This window comes from Gavia stellata, chromosome 2 (assembly GCF_030936135.1).
Source record: "Gavia stellata isolate bGavSte3 chromosome 2, bGavSte3.hap2, whole genome shotgun sequence".
NCBI lineage: Eukaryota > Metazoa > Chordata > Aves > Gaviiformes > Gaviidae > Gavia > Gavia stellata.
In genome coordinates this window covers 78,703,059-78,719,503 of record NC_082595.1, presented here as the reverse complement: position 1 = coordinate 78,719,503, position 16,445 = coordinate 78,703,059, and the positions used below count along the sequence as shown (strand labels likewise).

General features: G+C 48.2%; 1 protein-coding gene across 1 annotated transcript; it reads left to right on the top strand.

Annotated features, from left to right (window-relative positions):
* Window positions 1-209: 209 nt before the first annotated feature.
* On the top strand, window positions 210-10,015 carry MTO1 (mitochondrial tRNA translation optimization 1). Its single transcript, XM_059830812.1, has 12 exons — window positions 210-417; window positions 621-820; window positions 1,747-1,864; window positions 2,504-2,793; window positions 4,025-4,137; window positions 4,272-4,462; window positions 4,719-4,849; window positions 7,113-7,317; window positions 7,399-7,570; window positions 8,291-8,409; window positions 8,898-9,055; window positions 9,235-10,015. Exons 1-12 carry the CDS (start codon window positions 210-212, stop codon window positions 9,460-9,462), a joined length of 2,133 nt encoding a protein of 710 aa, XP_059686795.1. The 3' UTR covers window positions 9,463-10,015.
* Window positions 10,016-16,445: the final 6,430 nt, after the last annotated feature.

Here is a 16,445-nt window from a genome sequence, read left to right as displayed (position 1 = left end):
GCCCCCGGCAGGAGGCACCGCCCGCCGGGGCTGCTCCTCACGGAGCGGGCGGACGCGGAGGGACGCCCTGCGCCGCGGCTCCCGCCCCTCGGGAGCGAACGGCTCCGCCCCTCCCGCCCCCAAGCAGACGAGACGCGGCGGCGTGCCCGCCCCCCGCTTCCGGTTCCGCCCGGAGGCTGCTGCCCGCTGCCGGGCGGACCGCGGCTGCCATGTTGCTGCGCGGCGGCTGGCGCCGCCTGGCGCTGCCCCCGGCGCCGCGCCCCGCGCACCGCCGGGCGGGCAGCGAGGCCGGCGCGGTGGCACCGCGCTACGAAGTGGTGGTGATCGGTGGGGGCCATGCGGGGACGGAGGCGGCGGCGGCGGCTGCCCGCGGCGGGGCCCGCACGCTGCTGCTCACGCACAGGATCGGCACCATCGGTACCGCCGGGACCAGGCTCGGCCGCGGGCGGAGGGGGGAAGGTACCGCGGGGCGCTGGCCCGGCCTCCCGCTGCCGGCCGGGCCGGGCCCGTTTCCCGCGGGCGCCGCGGGTCTTTCCGGTGTGGGGAGCGGCGCTAAGCCGGGGAGGTTTGGGGAGCCCTGGGCGGCGGCGGTGAGGGGTGTCCGTGTGTCCCCTCCCTAGGGGAGATGTCCTGCAACCCCTCCTTCGGCGGCATCGGGAAGGGGCATCTCATGAGAGAGGTGGACGCCCTGGACGGGCTGTGCGGCCGTCTCTGCGACCGCTCCGGCGTGCACTACAAAGTGCTGAACCGCTGCAAGGGCCCGGCGGTGTGGGGCCTCCGCGCCCAGATCGACCGGCGCCGCTACAAGGAGAACATGCAGGTGAGAGCGGGCGGGGGGCGGCGTCGGGGCGGGCTGCCAGCGGGGGCTGAGCGCCCCTCCCCGCCTGCGGGGAGGCTGAGGGGTTGGACTTGGCTTCCGCAGGCGCAGGACGGCGTCCGCAGGCGCTCGGCCTGAGGAGCCCGTCTGCCGAGGCGGGAGGCCGCAGCCTTGCGCCGCTGCCGGCGCGGTGGGCCTGGGTGGGCGCTCCCCGGAGGAGCGAGCGGCTCCGCTGCCCCGCAGCGCCCGGCGGGCAGCCGGCACCGGCGTTCCCCAGCCGGGGCGGAGGGGTTAGAGAGCCTCGGCCTGGGAACGGGAGGGCTGGTGGCAGCCGCCCCGAGACTACCCTGCTTTAGGACACGTAAGCCGTGTGTAGGGCTCTCTGTACATACAGTCTGCTAAAAATGGCAGCTACTGTTAAATGGGAGCGGGGGTATTTTAAGAGAAAGTCAAGAGCGATGGCTAGTTTAAAAACACGGGTTTATTTCCAGGGGTTTTCTGTGCGTGTTTGTGGGCTGGAGTATTAGAATTAATTACTCAAATCTAAAGTATTAGAATAAGCTATAGAGGATGATGGGGGTGTGTTTTGGTTTTTAATGTTTTCCCATCAAACCTAGATGCCTTTCTGTTTGGTACTTTAATGCAGTGTAAGTTGTTGGAGCTTAGCATAGTTTAAAAATTTTTTTAGCATTTTATATACAGTTCAGGCTTCATGACCAAATAGTTTCTTTTGAGCTTAAACTCTATCTGTAAATTAAAAGTTCTACTTGATAGATTGGGATAGTACAGTAACTGCGTGTCTGCCAAGTGACCTGCTAAGAATGGAAAAGGGAAGAGGTTGATACACGTTTTTGGAAATCAGCAGGGTTTGGGACTGCCCATGTGTCTTGTAACTTCCTAGATTTTTGCAGTAACTCCTTTCATGACAGAAAGAAATCCTTAACACACCACTGTTGACAGTTCATGAGGCATCTGTGGAGGATCTGCTCTTGACAGAGCCAGAACCAAACCATCCTGGGAAATGCCAAGTCACAGGAGTCGTTCTGGGTACGTGCTAGTAACTCAGTAAGCACCTTCGGTTACTCTACACTAAGAGCAGCCTTTAGGGTAAACATTTCTGATTCATCAGTGAGAAAGTTGAATTAGCCAATAGAGGTGATTTAGGCCGAGTGTAAACTAAACTAGGTTAGCATGTGTAATACAATGAAAAACACACCTGGATTGATAGGCTATTGGGAGGTTACATAAGTTTGATTTTCTTCAGGCTAGTGATACTGAATTCCATGCTGCGTTTTGAGATTTTATTTGGTAAATGGCATATGCTGCCAACGATGTTACGGGGCAGCGGTGTCCTATTGCTAGCAGACTCATGCTTTATTACCCCTTGCTGTTCTAGTAAACAAGCTTTCTGAAATAAAGGCCTGGATAGGAATTTTTCACAGGAGTGGGTTTTCTGTGTTAGGGGTAACATGCTTAGGAATAAGAAGAATATGGAAATAACTACATGCTGCTTATTGCAGTTATTACAATTAATATTTTTATTATTTAACAAAATGAGCATTTCAGTAAAAAAAGATGGATAAACCCTCAGTGAACACTGTTAGTCTAGTTTTAGACAGAGGCACCAGAATACCAGGGCTTTGTTGATACTAAAATATATGCATCTCTGAAAACCCGTTGTTTCAGGGGATGGGAGCACAGTACATGCTGGGAGTGTTATCCTGACCACCGGTACGTTTCTGAGGGGTACGGTCCTCATCGGACTGGAGATGCACCCAGCTGGGCGGCTAGGGGACCAGCCAGCCATCGGGCTGGCTCAGACTCTGGAGAAACTGGGATTTGCTGTGGGCAGGCTGAAGACTGGGACGCCGCCCCGACTTGCCAAAGATACGATTGACTTCAGTGGTCTGGAGGAACGTGCAGCTGACAATCCTCCAGTGCCATTCAGCTTTCTCAGCGAGGCTGTGTGGATCAAGGTGGGCTAGCATACATCAAATGCACCTAGAGCCAGGTGGGCGGGTGGGGAGCAGTTCCAGGCATGTCATGCTCAGAATCAGCCGGGGAGTTGATGGCTGGGAAAGGGAGCTGGGATGTATTCATACTGGAGGTGTTATGTTTCTGAGGACTCTGAATGCAAAGGGAGAAATTGCTTGTTTTCTTTTCAAAGCAAGTACCTTTCTCCTCTCACTTTTCAACCTGAGAACTAAACTTTCTTTACTTTTAGAGTGGGAATTGCGTGAAATATGATATCGTTAGTAGTATTCTTCATGTGCTGGTTACACAGGTGGTTTACAAAATACTTCCAGTATGAGACCTGTTATCTTGCTTGTTACCCCAGCTCTACAATAAGATTAAAATGTTGAAATTACAGATCATTAATAGTGTTGACTAGGAAAGAGAAAGGATGGAGTTATCCACAGAGCTCAGAGGTGGCATGTTAACAGTAACTTAAAAGCAGAAGAAACTCATTTTTCCAAAGAAAATCTTGGAAAATGGATGGCGTTCTTACATAATGTAGTTAAACAGCAGGGAATTAAGTATCGGGAGTTAATTTGCTGCAGAGCATATAGGAATTGCAGTAACCTATTATAAGCAGGGTGGGGGTGACAGTAATATCCCTTGAAATCCTTGGTATGTGTAGGAAAGGTTTTAAGGAGTCGAGGTGCATCATTATTACTATTTTGAATGTGAGTCTACTGACTCTTTTTCAGAAAAATCAGTGAAATACTTTACGTGGTGGTTTTTTTTTCCAAACCTTGAATTTTCCATGTTAATTGCAGGGGTTTGAGAGTTTTCTCTTTTTTTTCCTTCACCAAACTCTTTAATTGGCTGCTAGCTGCAAGGTCAACACTTACTCCTCTTAGGTCAGAGCTTTGAATTCCTGTGGTTAATTTGAATGCTGTGATATAATATGTTGCTTTAAGAGCAATATCCATCCTGTAATTGGGAATACAGTGTATAGAATAGAACTTGAATTCTGGACTCCCAGGTTCTGTTCTGTTCTTGGTCTGCTTTTGGGTATGTTGCTCAAGCTCTCCGATTTCTCATGTTCTGTCTGTACAGTGGGTATGACAGCACTACCCATCTCTCCAGGAAGTGAGAGCCAACTGTCATGGAAAAGCCCTTGGAGATCCTCAAACAGAGTTGTTCAGTAAGAGTATGGCGTTGTGACTGGATTAACTTAAAGTGAGCTTTGGCCTTTTTCAGCCAGAAGATCAGTTGTCATGTTACCTGACTCACACTACCCTGAAAGTCCAGCAAATTATCTGTGATAACCTCCACCTGAACAACCATGTAAGGGAGACAACAAGGGGCCCGCGGTAAGTATGTGGCATCATGCGAGGCTCTCAATGGCACAGGCTGACTGTCTGAAACTATGGGTCTCCTGCTTTGCTTCTGGAAAGTTACTGTTTTCTCCATGTCAGGTGGCACTCATGGCTATTTACTGTTGCAGATACTGTCCCTCTCTTGAATCAAAGGTTCTGCGCTTCCCAAACCGAGAACATCAGGTGTGGCTGGAGCCCGAAGGCTTGGAGTCCAATGTCATTTACCCCCAAGGCATGTCGATGACGCTGCCACCTGAGCTTCAGGAGCAGGTGATCAAATCTGTCCCAGGCTTGGAAAAAGCTAAGATGTTACAGCCAGGTGAGGGAGGATGAATAGTTGTAAATCTATTTGTCGTATTGGTTACCAGTTAATAAACCCCAGCTTTTGTTTAGAGCACAGCAAAACAAAGGAAATATGAAAAAATTAATTCTTGGATGCAGGGATTTGTCCTTGGTTATCAACTTCCATTTACAATTTAAAAGCAGCCTTAAGTCATTCTGCCCCACTAATTGCCTTTGCTGATAAATAGGGACCTTCAAAATCCCTCACATAAGATCTGTCTTGTTTGTTGTAGGCTATGGAGTGCAATATGATTTTTTAGACCCCCGTCAACTGACTGCTTCTCTTGAGTCTCGTCTTGTTCAGCGCCTCTTCTTTGCAGGCCAGATAAATGGCACTACAGGCTATGAAGAAGCTGCAGCTCAGGTGGGTGAATCTGATCGTGTGTACTCAGCGGTTAGAAAGGGATATTGCCTTGGCATTTGTCTTTGATGTGCAGTCTTGCTAGGCCCATTTTGTGGTAATGAGATGGTCTTACTTTTGTTGCTCACCACGATTCCAAACTCGCCCAGGTATTTTTACCTTTAGTATCTACAGTTGCTGTTACTGAGATTGCAGTAACAAAAGTAATTGGAAGCACTGTCAAATGTTTCAACATGGAGACTGTGCAATTGAAAGCATGTGGGAATTGTCACGAAGGATGAGGAAAAGGCTGAGGTACTTAATGCCTTTTTTGCCTCAGTCTTTAACAGCCACACCAGGTATCCTCAGGGTATCCGTCTCCCTGAGCTGGATGACAGGGATGGAGAGCAAAATAGGCTCCCCATGATCCAGGAGGAAGCAGTTAACGACCTGCTATGCCACCTGGACACTCATAAGTCTATGGGGCCTGATGGCATCCACCCAAGGGTGCTGAGGGAGCTGGCGGAGGAGCTTGCCAAGCCGCTCTCCATCATTTATCAACAGTCCTGGTTAACGGGGGAGGTCCCGGATGACTGGAGGCTTGCCAACGTGACGCCCATCTACAAGAAGGGTCGGAAGGAGGATCCGGGGAACTACAGGCCTGTCAGCCTGACCTCGGTGCCGGGGAAGGTTATGGAGAGGCTTATCTTGAGGGCGCTCACGGGACACGTGCAGGATACGCAAGGGATCAGGCCAAGCCAGCACGGGTTCATGAAAGGCAGGTCCTGCTTTACCAACCTGATCTCCTTCTATGACCAGGTGACCCGCCTAGTGGATGAGGGAAAGGCTGTTGATGTTGTCTACCTGGACTTCAGCAAAGCCTTTGACACTGTTCCCCACAGTATTCTCCTAGAGAAGCTGGCGGCCCGTGGTTTAGACAGGTACACACTTCGCTGGGTAAAAAACTGGCTGGATGGCCAAGCCCAGAGAGTTGTAGTGAATGGGGTGAAATCCAGCTGGCGGCCGGTCACAAGCGGAGTCCCCCAGGGCTCAGTTTTGGGACCGGTCTTGTTTAATGTCTTCATTGATGATCTGGATGAGGGGATAGAGTGCTCCCTCAGCAAGTTTGCAGATGACACCACGTTGGGAGGGAGTGTTGATCTGCTTGAGGGTAGGAGGGCTCTGCAGAGGGATCTGGACAGGCTGGATCGATGGGCTGAGGCCAACCGGATGAAGTTCAATAAGGCCAAGTGCCGGGTTCTACACTTTGGCCGCTACAACCCCAGGCAACGCTACAGGCTTGGGGACGAGTGGCTGGAAAGCTGCCCCGCAGAAAAGGATCTGGGGGTGTTGATCGACAGCTGGCTGAATATGAGCCAGCAGTGTGCCCAGGTGGCCAAGAAGGCCAACGGCATCCTGGCCTGTATCAGAAATGGTGTGGCCAGCAGGAGCAGGGAGGTGATCATGCCTCTGTACTCGGCGCTGGTGAGGCCGCACCTCGAATCCTGTGTTCAGTTTTGGGCCCCTCACTACAAGAAGGACATTGAGGTGCTGGAGCGTGTCCAGAGAAGGGCGACGAAGCTGGTGAGGGGTCTGGAGCACAAGTCTTATGAGGAGCGGCTGAGGGAGCTGGGGTTGTTTAGCCTGGAGAAGAGGAGGCTGAGGGGAGACCTTATCGCTCTCTACAACTACCTGAAAGGGGGTTGCAGAGAGTTGGGTGCTGGTCTCTTCTCCCAAGTGACTAGTGACAGGACTAGAGGAAATGGCCTCAAGTTGCGCCAGGGGAGGTTCAGGCTAGATATTAGGAAAAATTTCTTTACTGAGAGAGTAGTGAAACATTGGAATAGGCTGCCCAGGGAGGTGGTAGAGTCACCCTCCCTGGAGGTATTCAAGGAGCGTGTGGATGTGGCATTGTGGCATGTAGCTTGATGGACATGGTGCTCTGTGGTGTTGGGTGGGTTGGTTTTTGGTGTGTTGTGGCTTGTTGTTGTTGTGTGGTGGTTGGCTTTTTTTTTTTTTTTTTTCCAGGTTGGACTTGATGATCTTACAGGTCTTTTCCAACCGTAGTGATTCTGTGATTCTGTGAATTGTCTCTAGTCATGTCAGTAGGGGCCAAGAAGCCCTTCAGCACTCGTAGTATCGCAAGAACAAGACTGCCTAGAATACTAGCACAGGCTATTGCATTTTCCAGGGTACAGTTTGACACATGAGTCTTTGGAGGCAGATGTGCTGATATTTTAGCCACAAAGAGACCGATAAATGTTTTTTTTCTTTTCTGTCTGCCTAGGGTGTGATTGCTGGGATCAATGCTTGCCTACGGGTTCATGGCAAGCCCCCTTTCATTGTCAGTCGCACCGAAGGCTACATTGGTGTCCTGATTGATGACCTTACCACTCTGGGCACCAGCGAGCCATACCGGATGTTCACCAGCCGCGTGGAGTTCCGCATGTCCCTCCGGCCTGACAATGCCGATGCCAGGCTCACCCACAGAGGTATTTTATTATGGTGGCTCTTGCAGTGAGCAGCCCTGCCTGGTTGTAGACCTTTGTCTCATACGCCATCTGTCTCTGCAGGTTTTAAAGAAGCTGGGTGTGTGTCACAGCAGCGGTATGAACAAGCAGTTAAGACGAGAGCTGCTTTAGAGGATGGAATTGCAACACTAAAATCCCTTCAGTTCAGCATATCAAAATGGTCCCAGTTAATACCAGAAGTTGCCATCAGTAGCAGTCGAAGGTCGCCTGTCAGGTAAAGGTTACAGCTGAAGCTTTCTGGTCTGACCTAAGCTTGCTTTAGTACATGTGGCTAATGGTTTCACAGCATTTGTCCGTCCTTCCTGAAGCCGTCAAGTACTCCAAGATTCCAGTTTTATCACTTTAAGGGGACAGACATCTGATGTTTACCTATAGAATAAGTGCCATGTTGGTGTTTTTACTATGCCACATTTCCTGGTGCTGACATAGGCTCCCAAAGTAAGGGAGTACTGGCCCAGTCAGTTCTTGCTGTCCTTATTGAGAGTGTCACCAAGCGGTAATAGTTTTGCAGTGGGTTGCTACTTTGCTGAAAGCTTGATAAAGCAGCCATTGATTTTAGGCTAGTGTCAGATGGTAGCTGTTCTTGTGCAGAAAGGCCCTTGCTTCCCTTACCCATCCTTTATCTCACCTTATCTTTTCCATTGTTTTAAATCAGTGACTAAGACCTGGCTGACTCAGTCTGTGTGAAAGATTCCCCTTGATGCCTTTACCTTGTCCCTTCTATCTGGCTGTTCATTTTTCACAAAGAGCTCCTCTTCAAAAGCTGAACTGCTCATGTGTATGCTGAGAGGAGATAGTGGGGAGGTGAGCTTGGCTCTGCAGTTGTTCTGGCTTATGCAGAGATACTTACAAGTTTGAGATGAGAACAGCTGTAAATCTGCCTTATGCAAGTGACTGCTTCCTGCCATAAAAAACTTACTCTTGTTCTCCACAGTGCCTTTGACATCCTTCAATATCCGGCAGCCAACATGGAGGTTCTGGCAAGAGCTGTCCCAGAGCCCCTGGGAAAGCTTGCTCAATGGAGAGAACTGGCAGAGAGATTGAAAATAGAAGGTAGAGTACAAGAGTTAGTGGGATCTCTGTAGGTTTTGTTCAGTAAGGGGAGAGCCAGCCCATTCATCCCAGCGTGTTTCATGTTGCTGCTTAGTGAAATGAAACACTGTTATCAGAGCATGCACCTTTTACCATAGGCCACAGCCCTGTGCAAGCACCTGTGTTTCATTTGTGGGGTGAGATCAGTTATTCATGTTCACTCCTGGGTTTTTCCTCCTTACTGCTCTGTCAAATAAACCATCCTTTCCTTTCCCGACAGAAAAAGCCAACCTGTGTATCTTAATTCCTGTAACAAATTAAAGAGTATGACTTCTTCCAAAGTAGTGATGTGAATTAGGCTCTTTAGTCTGCAAGGCTTGAAACTTCCTTAGGAGCTTTTGACCATCTCAGTGGAATTGCTCATTCTGCTTCCAAGAATTCCTGCAAATGACCTGTTTGACATAAATATCTGTATCTGGTCATCTTGTTTTCCTGATGTTCTATCACAGCTGCTTACGAGTGGTGTGTAGTCAATCAACAGCAGGAAATAGAAGAAGTGCGTCGTGATGAAGCCCTCCGACTGCCAGAGGACCTAGATTACTTTGCCATTGATGCATCACTCTCAGCAGAGGTGCGGGAGAAACTGGACTCTAACCGACCCCAGACGGTAAGATGTTGGGCCACAGCAAAATTGAGCCGCAAGGAAAACCCTTCTCTGTCTTCCCAAGGGGCATGGGGGTTAAGGAGAATGAGGGAAAGGAATACCCGCAGATTTTGATCTCATTTCTCACTAGCTCCAGTGTGTAGGTTTGTTCTTGGTTAACTTGTTCCTGTTTCCACACACAGATTGGTGCAGTCAGCCGCATCCCTGGAATTACACCAGCTGCTATCATTAATCTGCTAAGATTTGTGAAAACCAATCACCATAAGACAGAGAAGGTAAAAGCGTTGCCTCAGACTGGCAAGTATTTACCAGAGAAAATGTACTCAGAGAAAGCAACTTCCCAAAGACAGATTTCAGCAGAGTTTTCTGAAGAGGAGTCAGAGAGTACCTTTGTTAAAACACATTTGTAGAGAAGTGTACCCCTCCTACAAGAGAACGTGGCAAGATCACCTGTGCTCACAGATAAAACCAATGTTGGTGGGATCCAAAGCAGGTCTACTTGTGTCCTGTGGCAGTGTCATTGAGTAGAACAAAGATGACAAATGCTCAGGAGCCTAAATACAGCCTGTGATTTTGCCAGTCCAAATGAAAAGACAGGGGAATTGCTTTTAAAATTCCACTCGTGGAAGATGTCAGGTAGTCAAAATCTGTTCTAAAGCATCTTGGAAAGGATGGTGTTCTGCTCATCTGAAATGAGTGAGAAATGTTATCATGCTGAACCCATGGCAGCACAAGAGGATTTGAGCTGGAAAGTGTGCTCCATTGACTTTAGTACTTGTGTTTATAGCTGTGTGGTGGCTACGCACAGTCTGATGTTCTAGTGTGATGTCAGCCAATAGGAGACACTTGAAGACGTGTGCTACACGAATATTTAAACTTACATAGGAGACCGATTGGATGTAAACACTGTATCGTGGGCTTTTTTTTCTCTTTTAAAATAAATAAAGCTTATTTTGAAACTTGCTGAAGAACTTGGTTGTCACTTAGCTTTCAGTATAGCCCTGGCAATTCCCTGGGTCACAATTCATGCAGGTAAGGTGGGGCAAGATTCGCTGCAGGGCTGGTGAAGGCAGCTGGGGTGAGACTCGCTGCCTAGGCCAGGAAGCTGAGGAAGGTGGGGAGCATGTTGGAGCCTGCCCCAAGAGCCCCAGCTCCAGGCAGAGTGGTGACTGATGTGCTGGGGGCCAAGCGGTGGGTGTCTTGGCAGGCCAGGGGAGCAGGACCAGGGGTTTCTCATCAGCACTGGTCGTGCAAGTGATGGTAATATAACTTGCATCTGAACGAAATGTAATTTGGGCAGTCGATTTGTCATGTGCCATCAAGAAACACTAAATTCAAGTTGTTGCTATGCACCTACTGAATCCTTGCCTGACTTGGGCGGCAGTCTCTTATGCTGGTCTCGTTTCTGAACATCCTCTGAATTGACTGTGCAAACAGGCTTGGGGACAAGTTTTGTTCGAGTTAAACATAGCTGTCATTTCAAAATTATGATCCTGAACTTAGTTCTCTGTCTATTTGCTTTGGATGAGCGGTTCCTTTCCTGTCCAGAGAAAGGAGGCAGAGCAAATCCTTTTCATTGACAGAGGCCCTATCATGCAGCAGGAGGATAGGCAGAGCTTACAGCTTTGGGGCATCATCTGCCTGCCTGAAAGCATCTCCATCACCAGCTATTGGCTTGTACAGAACAGCTTTAGGCATGTGGTCTGTAGGTCAGTTCATGTCAGAATGGCTCAGAAAAGCTAACATGTATCTATCTGCCCCTTTATGTCTGTAGCCTATTTTCCTTTCAGCTTTGTCAGCTCAAAGAATTACTTCAACTTTGTAAGCCCTATGTTTAGCATAAGGAAAGCAGCTACGCTTTCTGTGGTGTAACCTAGGCTGCATGTATGGTGCTCTCAAAATTCCAGCTATGTGAATCCAAAGCAGCCCTGAATCCCTTGGCTCTCTGCCTCTTCAAAGCAGTGGAGCTTCTGATCAAGAAAGCTTCATGCTTTCTTCACTGCATTATCTTTGCATTTTATTTGTTTTTGATGTACTGATGTCTGTAAAAACTTAGACCTAGTTTTTACAGACTAGGAAGGAAGAAGCCCTATTGACACGTTCATCCTCTCACTTTTAAGCAGATTGTGCAATCTGAAAACTGCATTTCCTAGTTCTTGTCAGCAGTGATTTGACAGGAAAACCTTGCTTCCAATAATGTGTGTCTTGAAAGGCAAGCCCCTCACCCTGCTACAAAACCAAACACTTTTTTCTCAGCTTTCTCTGCTAAACTTCTGTGCTACAAAAGCCTTGGTTCTGGTCTCACACACACCAGCGTAAATCAAAGGGTGATTCTGCTGAGCTGGGCTGTGCTGGTGTCAAAGGAAGAGCACAAGAAGTGGGCTTTCACTTTTTTTGCTTCTAGCAATTTAATAATGCACAGCTATGGTCTAAGAGTTAGAAAGGCAAGAGAGAGTTAGTTAACTCTGGGGGAAATTGAAGTCAGAAGTGCATGGATGCATTGCTTTCCAGCAGACCTTTTGTAACAACTGTTCTCTGTATTTCAGTGTGAAGCGGGTCTTTGGCCACTGGTGAGTTTCCTTGTTAAGACAGGGTGTCCTCTGTTCATATGTGTGGGTTAATGATGTCCATATTCGCTGAAATGGAAAACCTGGCATGTGCACAAGTTTGAGGACTGGCTGTTCTTCAGGTATTAGTTTCATGTATATAGGGTTTGCCACAACATCTTGTGTTTGTTGAACATTTCTTTTTCAAGAAGACTTAACATGAAAGAAATAGCTACAAGGAGTTCTATTTGTTTTGTTAAGAAAATCAAGCACAGAAAGTCTAAATAATCTGCCCCATGGGCAGATAGAATGCAGACATTGTGCCATCTGCATTCTAACTCCACCAGGGAATTGTTACAAGGCCCAAGGTTTGGTCTTTTTACGCGAAGACAAAGTGAGCTTAGACCTTCACAGGTCCTGCAGTCTCGCTAAGCCTGGCAGGATGGGAAGGGCAGAATTACAGGAGCCTGCCTTTAACATGGAAGTCTGCTTGCTTTTCCTTGGTTGTGCTGTAATGAATTGCATTTTGTCCTCCTGTAATCCTTACTGTGACCAGGCAAGCAGGGAGGGTAGGATGTGTGGTGAGGTTGGCCTAACTCGTTGCACGTACCAAGGGTCTTTATTCCCTGTTCTAGCTTTCATTTTATATGGTGCTTGGACTGCCCAGTTTCTTAATCATCTTCATTTCTGCCTGGAAGATGACAGCAAGAGAAAAATGGGAGGACATTTTACTCTAGGAGACACTAAAACCTGTCACCACCCAATCTTTGACAGCCTCAGAGCTGCTTGAATGGTTGCAATGGTGCAGCAGTGGCTGTGCTAAATGTCTCTCCTTAGTCCTCCACTTTGCTGGCCCTTGCAAGTACGGGTCTGCCTCCTAATTTAAAATTGCCTTTGCATTTTGGTAAGTAACAATCTTCACTTGTGTTCATTTTAGATGCTCAGGGGTTTATTGGCTTTGATGCCTACACCTCCCAGGATGTGCTCCTCCACCCAGCAATAAGTATCTCAAGACCCCATTTCCTGGATGCAGGAGGAATCCGCTGGCTCCCAGGAGCTGCTGTTTCCACCTGGGAGGTGCTGTCTGTGCTTCTCCCCAAATGATGGCCTATGCAGCTCAAGAGTCCTTCCAGGTGTTTGTTTCCCTCTCTTGCCATGGCTTCACGGGGCTAGTGAGAAATAAAATGTGTCTTTCCCCTCTTGTGCTGAAAGTTAGTGGTGGCCGGGGCGTTCAGCTGGAATATGGCAGACTTGCTCTGCAACTGCTGTTACAAAAAGAGCAGAGAAAAAGGGATTGATTTTTGATCTATTGTTTTAACCACAGGCTTGTTTTAGGAAAACAAAATTATGCTTTTGTCTCTTTTCTTTCTAAACTGCTGTGTAGGCTTAACCCTGCATGTGTAACTCCGAGGGAGGAGACAGATGTGGCTTCCCATCAGAGGCTTTCTGGCTCCATAGTCACCGTCGGGTAGTCACCATACATGGTGTCTGGGCCTCGACCGCTGTGCCAAGGAGCCCAGTAGTGGCACATCTAGCCCCAAAGCTGGAGGCTGCAACCTCTTCACCTCTTTGCAGACTTAAGTGTAGGTATTTTGACAGCCTGTGGTGTCTCCTTGGGGTGCTCAGCTGTGAACCAAAGGCTTGAACATGCCCTTATCCTCAGCTTCCCCATCTGTGTCCCTACAGAGTCAGTGCCTCCCCGCTGCAGGAGTGGGTCTGCAGAGCCACCACGAGCGGGCTGCAAACGGCTCCCCGGGAGGAGCAGGCTTCAGCAAAGGCTGATGCTGCAGCGGAGACGGGAGGCAGATGAAGTGAGGGATGAAGGCGTTCATTTCTAGCATCAGCTCCAGCTCCCAGCAGAAGCCCCAGGAGGCACATTTTCAGGCACCGCTGGGGGCCGATAAGCACACGCTGTTCTTGTTGCAAGTGACTTAGAGCTTGATGTGGTTAACTGAAGAGCAGGCAGGGAGCCAGGTGGGAAATGAGCTCAGTCTGTGCCTTGCAGGGCAGCAAGAAGAGCCGGGAGCTGACAACAGGCTGGTGACTAGTCTCCTCAGTTTCAGTTTTTTGTGGCTTTACTTGAAAGTTGCCGTGTACGACCAGATGGTGGCTTGTGTCACAAGCATATGGCATTTTGGGCGTTACAAGTAGAAAGGCTGCTGTGGCCCATACTGCTGAGCTGGCTGCTTCAGCGAGGTTTTGTCCTTGTCCCACGGCACCTGATGGGACTTTGGCCAGGCGGCTGCCGGCCGGCTTGGTGACGCTGCCCCGCAGCGGGGTCAGCCGAGGGTGGTGGGTGTTAGGCACGAGCTGGAAAGCGGCTGTACCAGATGTAGAGCGTTCACGTTGCACGCCGTGATCTCAGTTCTCCTCAGCTGTGCCATGAGTGTGGAAATGACGGGGATTCGTGCCCAGAAATGAGTCGCAGGAATTACCCTCGCAAGGAAGTGACTGCGTCAGAGCGGAGCCGCTCTGCTCTCATTCGGGGTTGCTCTCTCCTTTCCCCTGGTCCCTGTGCACACATGTACATCCCCTCCTTCTCCAAAGAATTATAGTACTGCCATCCATGAAAGCACTTTAGCAGCAGACTACATAATGCTAGTTATTATTACCAGAAATAACAGTCAAGTAGGAGCAAACCTATAATTACATTTAAATTCATCCACTTTTTTTTTTTTTCTCTGGGAAAGGCTATTTAAGTGCTTGTTTTACACAGAGACAACTCTTAACACCAAACAAGCCTACATTTCTTTCTCCAAAATACCCATCCCCTGTTAGCAGACCCACAGTCCAGCTTATAAAATTAAATGTTTACTAAGTATTTAACAATAATAACTAAATATATAGTAATAAATAATATAGATAGTATTATATATAAATAATAAATAAACAATAATAACTAAATAATTTGTCATTTGGGATTTTTTTCACGCTATTTACTAAGGCATTAGCTTAGAATCCAGCTTCAAAACAGGAACTGCAGAGCTTTAAGCAGTCTGGCAACTGCAATAATTAAAAACAAGAGAAAGTAGGCACCTTATGTGTATATATATGTTATATATATAAAATGTGCACGTGTACATACCAAAGAAAAAATAGGGAGTTTTGCTTAAGATGTCCCCAGGTGGCTGCAGATAAGCAGAACCTGAAACTTTCTGTTAAATTTCAGCCCTACCTGCAATAAAACCCCTCCTGGAGGGGAAGGTTGTCTTGCCTTTGCTTTGCTGTGCGGCTTTGGGGTCGGCTGCCTCGCCAGCCCCCCGGCTGCCGTGTGTTCTGTGGACAGGGACCTGGGGTGGGGAAACATCCTCTGCTGTGGCTCTTCCCCTTTGTGTTGAACAATTCAGCTTTAACTGGGCTGAAAGGGAAAAGGTGGCTGCTGCTGGCTGGGCAGGTTGGGCCCCAAATTAGGGGTGAGCTGGCTCTGGTTATTTCCATGCTATGTAATAAAAGAAAAAAAAAATTAAAAAGCGCATTAATATGCCATAATATGCTATATGCACAAACACAAGCCACCGGGTTGTGTCTGTGCGGGACCTGAGCTAGCAGGTGCTCTTGCAGACGGACGACCAGGTTACTGGATTACCTTGCTCAGAAAAGGCAGGAGGAAGCCCTAGAGCTCAGTACATCAGCCCAACCAGGGCAAACCCATTGCTACAGCACCCTTGAAAGCATGCATTTGGCCCATCAGGGATGTTTCACCCATTAAAGCTTAGATACCTTTGAGGTTTTGGGGGTTTTTTTGTTGTTGTTGTTTTTTTTTTTAAATGAAGAAAGAAGCAAAAAAACCTGCACAAATTCAGAGCTGTTAAGCACGGGCACAGCTCCTTGGCAGCCACCCCTTGTGCACCCCGCTGCTGCCCCACCGTCCCCCCAGCCGCAGGCTGGAGACTGCGCCTAGGGGAATCGCGCTCCCGTCTATCTCCACATCTCCTCAGTACTTCACCCAGCAGCTTTTGAGGAAAATACGTGTTTACCTGTCACCTTATCAGTGCAGAGAAGCTAGCAGATTTGAATTATGTTGTGTAAATATTTGAAACATAAAGGATTAAAGAATTATTGATAGGCAGCCAGAGAAAGTAATCTTAGTTAAAAAAAAAGCAGACAATGATGTAATTTATAGTGCAGAAATAATCTGAAGGGACTAAAGAGGATTCCAAAAAGGCTAAAAACCCCACAGCTTCTGTGTTTTGGAAACCAAGATGTTTTTTCTGTCTACCAGGTTTTCCTTTGGCTCTTCTCCACCCTGGGTACTCTCTTCTTCCTCCTGAAGTGAAGCAGTTTCAGCCTTCCCCTTGGTACACCGTAGGTGCATTGCAGGAGAAATGATAATTCAGCCCAATGTTATTTTCCGTGGTCACAGTTAATTCTGTTAATTCCTCGGTTTAAGCTTATGATTTGGCTATTGTTTAAGATTTGCAATTTCAGAAGACGAAATTCCCAGACAGAAAGTACTATTTGGTGCAACCAAAAAACATGAAGAATTTGAGGACTTTAAAATAACAGAGATCTGGAATCTCGTGAACTCAAAAGTTGTTAATACTGTCAGAAACTTGCACTGAAAAGAGAGAGAACATTCTCCCTTTGAAGATCCCAGCTCCCTCAAAGAGGGTCTTTTCCCAGCGCCCTCCCTCGCTCACCCATCCATGGCACAGCTGCCTTGCAGCAGTGGGGATAGGAAAAAAAACCAGCTAACCAGCTTGGCCAGCACTGAAGGGAAGAGGCTTTAAAAATAAATAAATAAGGAAGGCTCAGCCTCCACCCTTCACAGCAAGTAAGGCTCCTACATGCAACTGCTTGGGGGACAGGCAAAAATGAGTATTTTATGTCTGGACTTGTGCTTTGCA